Source organism: Microtus ochrogaster, unplaced genomic scaffold (genome assembly GCF_000317375.1).
Source record: "Microtus ochrogaster isolate Prairie Vole_2 unplaced genomic scaffold, MicOch1.0 UNK35, whole genome shotgun sequence".
In the NCBI taxonomy this organism is placed as follows: domain Eukaryota; kingdom Metazoa; phylum Chordata; class Mammalia; order Rodentia; family Cricetidae; genus Microtus; species Microtus ochrogaster.
Genome location: NW_004949133.1, coordinates 3,672,004 through 3,682,954, shown reverse-complemented (window position 1 = coordinate 3,682,954; position 10,951 = coordinate 3,672,004). Strand labels below are relative to the sequence as shown.

Genomic DNA, 10,951 nt, shown 5'->3' with positions numbered 1-10,951 from the left:
ATGCTTTAAAAAAAAAAACCCCTCTGGAATATTGTTAGAATTGCAGAGTACAGAAAGATAATGGGGAACGAGCTGTCCTCCCCTCCCCCACGCAGACTGTCATGGAAATTCAAGAAAGCAGGAGGTACCAATGTACATGAAGTGGAGAAAAGGTCTCGGCACAAGAGGCAGAGATGGCGCTTTACAGATTTGGGGAAAGGAACAGGACTCAAGACTTAAAAGTTGGGCTTATATAGGCTGGGAAGAAGTCTCAGAATTTAAACACATGGCAGCAAAACATCTCTGATCAGGGATTTCTGAGTCTGAAACAATGCTTTGAGGACGTTGGCTGAGAGAAGGCATGCGTTCTGTCGTGTGTGCACCAGCCTTTCCTGCACAGCTGTCCAACTAGATGGGCTGTTGCTCTGCCCGAAAGGGAAGATAGGAAGGAAGTGCTGGTAGAGAGTGGAGCAAGAGGAGGCGGCAGTCCTGGGGGCTCCAGCCTAGCGAGAAGAAAGCTCACAGCTCTGCTAAGGTCCATGATCAGAGACAGCTGGAGGGACAAGATGCACCAGAAAGCACAGAGAACTACTCATGAAAGTCATGTCTAAGGGTGGGAAGATGGGCAAGGACGGGGAAGAAAAGGAGGAACTCAGCCAGAAAGGAAGTCAGAGCTGGTCTCTTCCTCTTGTGTGGGTGTAGAAACACATCCTACAAGACATGATTAGCAGCACACAGAGTCCAGGAATCTGTCAGTCCTGTTATGGGTTCTATAAGATAGAGAAACAAAAACATGAAAGAGTAGAATTTTCCAGAAGGTAGCTGTGTTGTGTAAAATCAATTTCCCTTATGGTTAACTGTGATTGTCCATCATTAAAACGATTTAACCTGATGGCTTTTACCTGCTGCTGATCTCTCTAGATACTTAATTATTTTCAAATTATACAAGGCACTTTACTGGTATTTTTTTTTTATTTGGTACAAGTCTTTCACTCATCCTTTGTGTGTTTCTAACATGAACTCATTCATCCCATCTTTACCCCATGTTGCTAATGCGGGGGATGGAGCCTCAGTTCTACATTTTTGGGGCTGTTTCTTTGCTGAAGCTGGGAGCAGCAAGTTTCCCTTGTTAAAATTCTAAGAGGAGCCATGTTGTGAACTGCAGAGGAGCCATGTTGTGAACTTCAGGGAAGCCATGTTGTGAACTGCATGTTGTACTTCCTTTAGGGGCTCAGGTGTGGGTGCTCCAGGCTACCTGATGCCCCAGGTATTGTTTGAAGAAGCTCTATCTTATGAGACCTTCCATATGAGGCTGTTGCATTCCTCACCTTTAGCCTGAAGTTGAAATTCACCATAAGCAAGAAATAAACAATAATGAGCTAATTTCTAAGGATTGGGTGAAGTCTGGGGTGAATGTGTATTGTTGCAATGGGTCCAGCCCAGTCAAGGATCCTGATGTCTTAGCATCATGTGAGTCTGGCAAAGTCTTCTCCAGGTGAGGCTCTGAGAGTCTTTCTCAGGTTGAAGTGTAAATGCTGACAGTGTGCAGAAACAGCAGCTTTCAGCCTCACCCCTGTGTCTACAGCTTGAAGATTGCTCCCCCATAGACTGCTCCTATCGAGATTAGCAGAACCCATCTCCTTCTTCAGCTGTATGTAGCAGCCCTACTTCTTTATCTGTATGTAATAATTCAACATCTTTGGTCAATTGTATGCAAAAATTCTACCTCCCTGTTCAACTCTATATAACATGCTAAGCTTCTCCAGCTTCTCCAGCCGAAAGCCCAGTCCATATATGGTCTCAGGTTTTCCTCATTGCTTCCAGCCAGGGCCCTGCAAGGATGTAGCAGGCTAAGTCTTCTTTTTAAATGAGGAGTGAAAAGTCCAAGAGATGGATACACACACACACACACACACACACACACACACACACACACGCACATACACATGCACACACACAGAGAGAAATACTTTTGTAGCCCACATGAGAAATAGAGACTAGAAAGGAACAGCTGCTTGCTAAAAGCTTAGTCATGATGCTGAGGTTTGGGTGTGATTTGCATGTGTTCACCTTTCTTGAGCACAGTGTGCTGAAAGGTGCTGGGGCCAGCAGAAGGAAGGGTCTAGTGGGAGGAGCTTAGATCATGTGGGGGAACTACACACAGAAGGGATTGAAGTACATCTCAGTGACTAGGTGTGGTGACTTATGTCTGTAATTCCAGCACTTGGGAAACTGAGACAGGAGGATCACTGTGGGCTTGATGTCAGCTGGGCTACATAATGAATTCCAGAATATACAGAATAAAACTCTGTTGCAAAAACCCTATACAAAAACAAAAACAATAAACAACAGCAACTATGAAAAAACAGTACTTCTCACGGGACTTCTGAACTGTTACCAGAATGGGTCTGACTCTTGAGTAGTTCTCTGGCTTTCACGTCAATGATGTGATCGCTTATTCCGATGAACCGCCTGCCACTGTGAGATCCTGACATTCAAATGGAACATAGACAGTACTAATATTTCTAGAAATAAAGACATTGAGTTTTCTCTTAGTGTTTGTATCACAGTAATTATTTGTTTAATTCTTTACAAACTGGCTGACGTAGCCTATAAAGCCAGGAGTCTCCTTTGTGAAAGATTCGCTTTTAACTGCCTGAATAATTTTTTTTCTTTCAAGATGTACAGAAAAGGATTAGCATTGTTTAAAGAAAGGCCTGGTCCTTCCCCTTGGCTTTTAGGAGGTAATTTCCAAGCCTTGGAATATTGCTGACTAAAAGTATCTTCATTTAGCATGACCTTGGACCATGACAAGTAGTCTGTGCCAACAAAGTGATTTACTGTAGAATGACTTGGTCCACTTAGCATCAGATCGACCTCTGAAAGGGTCAGATAGGAAAGCCAGCTGTGTGCATGATGAACTTGTATGTGTGTGACCAAAGACAAAGAGTCTAGACACACGGCTCACATCCTTTCCTGGGGGCAATACTACATATATTGATACACACTTTCTAGAGGTAATTTCTTGTTTTAAAAAAAATCATTTCTATCATTTATTTATTTTATGTTGCTTAATGACTTTAAAAATCAGTGACTTTATATTATTTGATCATATTGTTACTGAAAAGGCGTTTCAAAATTAACATCATTTTGGGGACAAATTTGAACATATGTACAATGTACTGTAACCATGTTTGGAGAAGTAAGCTCTGTCTGCTTAACTGTCTGCGGGCCAGACTCTGTTCATGGTCCCTTGGGGCCTCCCCTGGATCTTGTTCCTTTTCACCTTTGTTTCATTTTTGCCTGTATTTTCGTTTTAGCTATGAACCAGCTGAAAGAGGCTTTTAATGAACTCATTGAGTTTTTCTCCCAAATTAGCAAACCTCAAGGTAGTCTCGGCCCTCCCCAGTCTGCAAAGTGTCTTGGAAGTGGGATTTATGAGGAAGACCCAACTCACTGCAAAGTAGTGAAAGCATAATTTGGGAAAAGGAAGGTGAAAGTATAGAGCTGGAGGAGCCTTTGACCTCGTCTTGGCTGCCGATTTTCAAAACCCTTGTTTGAGCCTCTGTCCCAGACTTCCAGAGATCTGGGGAAGCCTCTGAATTTATAGGAATTTTGTAGGGTCTTCAATCTTTATAGTAAAATGTCTAAACCACACAGAAGCTCCCCATCCCAGAAAGTGGCAAAGTAAGGTAAAACTAACGGTCATGATGGGGAGAGACTGTGATGGAATAGCTCACCTCTGTACCTCACTGGGAACGGAAGTGCCTTCTTTAGGGAGCATATTCATGCCTTCAGCACCAAAGGCTTTTTTGGGATATGCAGATTGATAACACTTTTGTCCTTTCATGGTAGAAAGAATGGAAAATGAGCAGGATTCTTGGAGCCTGTGGGGTCCCCTACCCTACTTTTAAAATAAGAACATTACTCCATACAGGAGAGCTCTGCTCTCAAAACTTGATAACTCACCCAACACTCCACTTACTAATACCAACATACTGCTGACTAGATTTCAAGATATGAGTTAGAAGGATGGGACAAAAACATTCAGATTTACTTATTATTAACTTAAAAGATTAACATACAAAGTTGTGGGTTTATTATGGCATTTAAAAATTTATTTATTTTAATTATTTTAAGTATATGAGTACTCTATCTGCAGAGGAGGGCATCAGATCCCACTAGCGATGGTTGTGAGTCACCATGTGGATGCTTGGAATTGAACTTAGGACCTTTGGAAGAGCTGCCAGTGCTCTTAACCACTGAGCAATCATTCCAGCTCCCTTATTACGCACTTTTATACATGTGTGCACCAGAGTTTTATATACATACTCTAAGGGATAACTATTAATTTGATTCTAAAAACTATCTTGGAGGACAGTCAAGTATTGCTGATCTTTAAGAAAAAAATCCACATATTTATTTACTTGTGTGTGCATGTGTGTGCTCATTTACATTTTGGGTCCTTGTGGAGGTCAGGGGTGGAGTTGATTCTCTTTTCATCATGTGGATCCTAGGGATCATGCTCGGGTCATCAGGCTTAAGGACAAGTACCTTAACCGACGGAGCCATCTCTCCCGCCCAAGTACTGTTGATCTTAGGACTCAGAGAGTAATTCGCTCAGCATCACACAGGTTCTTAAGTTGATTTGGAGTTCAAGGCCAGGTGTTTGACTCCAAATTTTTTGTCTTGTCCAGAGCATCTGTGCTGCCTCCACTGGCAGGCAAGAGTCTCAATGTCATCTTGCTCAGTTTTGGTCAGTCTAGCGATAGACCTTAGGATAAAGAGGATGAATTTGGAGGGAAATCACAAGTATTTGTTGCTAAGGGGAAAAGCAGAAGAAAGAGGCATGGACTCTAGGTATGTCCTTGAAGTAAAGTGTGCTTAGGAAGGTGGGGTACCATCATCCCCATCCTTCCATGGAGTTCAAAGGGATCGTCTGCCTGCTTTCTAAAGGATGGAATCCAGCTGAGGATGGGTGGCCAACACCAATGGGCTCACATCCTCTTTTGGGGAAGGTTAAAGGAGGGTCACAATTTGCACATGCTGAACATTTGGTATCGTAGATGTCCTAGGCTGGTTAGATATTTCCCAGGAAACTCTAAACTTTATGTCTCTTCCTAAATTACCCCATGCATTCCTCTCCTTCAACCACTTACTCAGGGGTCTTCTTCTCAGATCACGCTACCTACAAATCCCTTCCCACTTCTGCTTCCCCAATGTGTGTTGGTTTGGGGCAGTCTGGGATAATGGCTGTTTGTTTCTCTCCACACGGCAAGCAGGGTTGAGGAGAAAGCACACAGGCCTGAGGCAGACCAAGGGCTACATCTTTCTTTGCAGCTGGTTTGTGAGTCACTGCACGCTCTGAGCACCCGCCCACCGGAGGCAGCTTAGCTTGTGGGAACGGTTAGACCCAGTCTAGGGACTGGGACTTTCTGGGTGGCCTTGTCAGCTCACAGCAGAAGTGAACAGCCTTGAGTTGAGGAAATTGTGGCTGGACAGGCGCAGAGGTAGTTCTGCTCCATGCTCATGTCCTACTGACTGAGCTGCTGAGCCCATTAAATCTGAGCACCCGAAGAGGAGAGGCCTCCTCTGGCCCCCACTGGCCTGCTCTGTTCTGTGGGGCCATGGGGATGCTGCGGCAAGCGGCCCTACTTGCACTCTTCCTGCTCCTCAGGGGTCACCAGGGTCACGGTAAGGATTCCTGGGTGGTGTGGGGTGGGGCTGGCATGGACTCATGGGTGCATGCATGTGTCCGAGAGATCAGAACTCGCAGTTTCTGATTATGCCATCTACATAGTCACCTGGAATTCAGGGAGCAAGAGGAGAGACTGGAGGAAGTGGTCCAGGTCCTGTAGGCCATTGTGAAGCACACGGATTTTAGTCCGTGTGAAATGTGGAAAGCCGGAGTGATGTGTACATTCGGGCTTCACGTCCAGTTTTCTCTGTCTGGGAGCAGCTTCATCTCCAGCCGTGGGATTTCTATTTTATCCTGTTTGTCCAAACACCACCTTGCCTTCCCCACTGTGAGCGCCGGCAATTCCTGATCTTTCTCTCTACATGATATTCTCAAATGTCCTATCTCCATTTTACCCACCACAGTGCTTATGTTATTCTCTGTCGCACAGTGTCTACTTCAGCCCCACTAGAATGTAAGGTCCTAGAGACCAAGGCTTTTAATCTTTTTTTTTTTTTATTTCTGTGCTGCTCACACCCTCCTCTCTGTTCCCATCTGCCCCCCTGAATATGTTTTGAGCAGCTCTGTATTAAGCCAGATGATAGACATTGAGGATCATGTTGCATAAACCCTTGGCACATATGTGTATGGGGTGCATATGTGTAGGGGGCTACATGCTGTCAGCACAGTGCCACGACATGCCTGACAGAGCAGATGTTCAAAATGTTTGTTGAGTGAATAAGCACATATTTTTCTGGAATCATGGAGATGGACTAGGATGATAACTTGAGTCAGACACATAAACACAGGGAGGGCACACCTGGGCCCCACAGTTCATCCGGGGCCCTGAGTTCAGATTTTTGGCTGTCTGTTCTGAAGAAAAGGATGGGGCGGGAACTGTGAGTCCCTTGGATGCTTTGGGTCTGCGTGAGGATGGAGATAAAGGAAGAAAGGCTGAGACGGTGTCTCCCAGGACGGACTGTGTTGGACCTTGCATTCCTTGGTGGACTGGCACTAGCTGTCACTGCTCTGGAAGGGACCTCAGGGAGGCTCTATCAGGTCAGAGTCTTTATAACTCAACTTTTATGCATCACCTCTCCTCTCAAACAAGGCATGAGTAGGGGAGGAGCTGGGCGTGGGAGAGATTTTGGCTCAGGAACCCAAAGGAGCTCTAGTTCTGCAGGAATCACTCCAGAGGCAGCCAGATGATGTATTTACCAACAAATGCTTATTAAACCGTGATGCATGTACAGAAACGTGTATGTCAGCCAGTTACTTTGGGGACAACTTTGGAACAATCATATTCACCCCCAATCGCTACCTACTCTCTTTTCCAGAAATATAAATAATATTCTAACTTCAAATCTCACAAGTTAGTTTTGTCTGGATGTAAGTAGAACTCCATCCACGGTACGGGGTTTCCTGGCTTCTTAACATTTTTATGAGGTTTGACTACGTTATTACCTGCAGCTTATCCCTTCCAAGTCTGTGTGATATTTCGTCTCATGTTTGCATCCTAATTTGTTCATTCTGTTATGGGTAGACATTTGGAGTTTTAAAACTGCATTATAAAAACGCTGTGAGCCTTTCCAAACACATAACAGCACATTTTCAGGGTCAGATGATGGAGGTCAAGGGTATCGATCCTGAGCTGTTTTCAGCAGGGCTTGAGCCAGGCAGTACTGTTTCAAGTCGCTTCAGGGAGGGCAATTGGCTTTTTTTTTCTTTGAGGTCCTGTAAACAGGAAATGAAATTACAATGATGTGGAGCCCACAGAGCGAAAGGCCAAAGCCCAAGGGCCTGTGTCTTTGTCACTTCTTTGACATTGACATGAAATCTCTGTAGGAAGCCACTCTTGGGAGCTAAGCAAAAGGCATTCGTGAATTAATTAAACAGATTCATCATGGCTTTTCTACGTGCTGGGAATTAAGCAAAATTTTGCAAGGAATCAGTTGAAGCTGTGCTTTTATTTGTTATTGTTTGTTTGTTTGGTTGGTTTTTTGAGACAGGGTTTCTCTGTAAGTTTGGAGCCTGGCCTGGAACTAGCTCTTGTAGACCAGGCTGGCCTTGAACTCACAGAGATCCACCTGCCTCTGCCTCCCAAGTGCTGGGATTAAAGGCCAGTGCCACCACTGCCTAGTGGTTTTTTGTTTTTGTTTTTTTTTTGTTTTTTTTTTTGATAGAATTTCATGTATCCCAGGTTGGCCTGGAACACAGAGCGTCAGCCATGGGAGGCAAGGACCCTACTAATTAAATTACACCCCCACCCTCAGATGCTGATCTTATCTTTGAGCAGTTTTACCCTTGAGCTTCTTTCAGACAGGAAAATAGCTGTGCACAATTCTAACTAGAAGGGAAGGCAGAAGATGCCCTGGTGCTAAGAGTCAAGGGAATTTGAAAGACTCTGGGAAGACGATGGGTTCTTCTAGGTGGGGGTTACTCAGAAAACTGGATAACGTGGACCAACCTTGGCCCTGGAAATAGCCTAAATAAAAGAAAACACAGAGTTTGAATGAGAAGCCTAAGGCAGTAGTTCTGTCGGAGAAACACAGATACTTAGGTGAACTGGGAATAGGAGAGGGACACAAGCTAGGTCCGTTTTGACAGAAAGGGGAGAATCAGCTTGCTTGAGGAGAGGCTGTGGTCAGTCAGGATAAAGCTAAGTGGAGAGAGAAGAAGGAAGTAGGCTGGGGCCTCTGCAAGGAACTCACTATTTTGTCTTGGCTGCGGCTGGCCCTGCCAAGAAAACTGTCTCTGTTCACTCTTCAGCATTTGACCTCATCCGCCTGGTAACACAAGCCCCCGCAAAGAAAGACCTCCCCGCCCCCCTCCCCCGCCCGCCCCTCCTCCCTCTCCCCTCCGGAGCCCAGGCTTCCCGTCTTCCTGTGAACTGTAAGTCTAGGTTGGAGAGAGCTGGGGAGTGTCAGCGTGGGTGACTCCCCTGTTGCGTCAGAGCCCTTGGCCATTCTTTCTGCTTGCTGCTCACTTCCCCAAGCAGCGGTAGAGGTCATTAAATTTCCCGTCCTTCTTCTATAGACTTAATATTTTACCTCATCCGTTCTTAACCACCGGAAAAGAGCCCCCGAGGCTGTAAGCAGCCGCAACAGCAGGGGCTGTGGCGTCCCTGACCACCGGAACTGACTGCGGCCACTCCCTTCTGAACTGACATTCGCTGTACTCTTCATCTCACTCTGAGCATATAAGAACTTGTGAAATTACGCTTTCTTTCTCTCATCTTTCCATATGAGCATTTCCTTTTCCCTCCCGTGTACTGTACACCTCCCCGGGATGGGGACTAAGGTCCTCTTGTCTTTCCATTAAATTTACTTGTGTGTCTCAGCTGTTCGGCCCCTCCAGGAAGTGCACACCAACTCAATTGCCTTTCTCCTCTCACTGATCATGGAGACCTGTTGGGATTTATTGTTGATTGGTAGAGGTCGCAGTCTGCCATAAACCTAGCAACTTTTTCTCTAGACTCTGGCAATATGGGGCCCCCTTTCTCCCCAGCAAGACTTCTTGCTCTCCTCCTGCCCTTATCTGGAGAATGTCCGTGGGCCTGGAGGACTGACCTTATCTGAAAGCTGTTTCAAAACGAGGTGCTGCCTTTAAAACCGGACGCCTGACTTATCTTTAGCTCAAACCCTGACAGATATCCCTGCTGGAAGGCTCCCTTGCTGCAAGGCTTAGGAGCCTTTTGATAGGCATGCACCTCTTAGGCAAATTAGGGGATGCCCCCGCAGCTGTCCCCAGCCTTTTTATTCCCCTTTCCTGCTGAAATAAAGTGGAGTTGTAGCATTTAGTCCAAGTAGGCCTCTCTGGAAAGCTATTTGCCCCCGACTCACAAGCCCTGGGATCCTGCTCCCTCCCCCCTCACGAGGATCCCCAAGATCTTCTCAAGGAAGAAGAGGAGCAAACTGCAAGCGACCTGCAGGAGAAAATTCTCCAAAGAACAGATGTAGACTCATGCATGGCCTCTGAGCTCAGCTGAGCCCTTAAAATCCTAGGAGTTCCTTTGTCCCTTTGAAAAACATTTTAATTTATTCTTTGAGACTTTCGTGCAATATATTTGGATCATTTTCTTTCTTTTCTCCCAACTCCTCCCAGGTTTACCCCTCATCTGCCTACTTACCCACTTAACTTTATGTTTTTCTCTCGAATAAAAACTCATACACACACATGAGTATTGGTCAACTACTCGAGTATGGGTCCTACCCTGGAGTGTGGTAGATATATCCAGTGTTACTTCATTGAAGAAAACCGATTTTCTGTTTCCCTCTCCTGGAAGCTATTTATTACACACACACACACACACACACACACACACACACACACACAAACTAACCTTGAACTTCTGATTCCTCTAACGTCACCTCTTAAGTACTGGAATTATTAATGTGTGCCATCATGGCCAGGTTATGCGGTGCTGGGAGTCCAACCCAGGGCTTCGTGGCAAATACTCTACTAACTGAGTTACATCCTCAGCTTCTGGTTCCTCTTTAAAAAATCTTCTAACATTACATTTTATTGTGTGTGTGTGTTTTTGAGACATGGTGCTTAGGTGGAGATCATCTTTTGAGAGTTGATTCTTTCCTTCCACCCTGTGGTCCAGGAGATTGAACTCAGATCATGAACCTTGTCAGCATATACCTACCTTTGTCCACTGAATCATCTAGATAGCCCCCTTATCACCTCTTTTATTTATGGACAAAACCATATTAGGTATATAAATCCATTCAGCATTACAAAAAAAAATAAAGAATAGTGGCATAATTAAGTGATTGCCCTCAGTACAGGGTAGCGTTAATAACGACTATAACTCTCACGTTTTGTTTTTAGGAACTAACAGAATACTCCGTTTTCTGTACGCTCCACACTTAATTGTGTGATAGTGGAGAACAGAGTGGGTCTCTGCTCTGACCTGCCGCTGATTACACAGCAGCTTACTTATTATTATCTATTGTACTGTATGCTTTTAGATTAAGCAACTTTTGATATCTGTACTACCTCTCACAGTTTTATGAAACACCTAAAAATTAAACGTCTGTCTGCCACTCCACTTTCTAAACCGTTGAAGAAAGCTTTGCTACAATCCTTATTAGACCAGAGCGCTGGCAGGCAGCTCAGCTCATGCTGCTGCTTTGCCTGTAAAATCTTCTTCCTCACTCCTTTCTCCACCCACTAGGCTGACACCAAGGTTTTCTTCTAATGGCAGCTCCCAGCCACCTCCTCTAGGCAGCCATTTCTAATACCCTGGTGCAGAGGAAGGCACATTCTTCTTACGCCAACATTGTATCT

The 10,951-nt window shown here is 45.0% G+C and overlaps 1 protein-coding gene across 1 annotated transcript in view; it reads left to right on the top strand.

Annotated features, from left to right (window-relative positions):
* The first annotated feature begins 5,606 nt into the window (after nucleotides 1-5,606).
* The window catches only part of Cd244 (CD244 molecule), a 22,115-nt gene continuing 16,770 nt past the window's right edge, over nucleotides 5,607-10,951 (top strand). Inside the window, exon 1 of the mRNA XM_005368604.2 lies at nucleotides 5,607-5,673. Within this exon, the coding sequence (XP_005368661.1) occupies nucleotides 5,607-5,673 (67 nt within the window). The remainder of the gene's footprint in view (nucleotides 5,674-10,951) is intronic.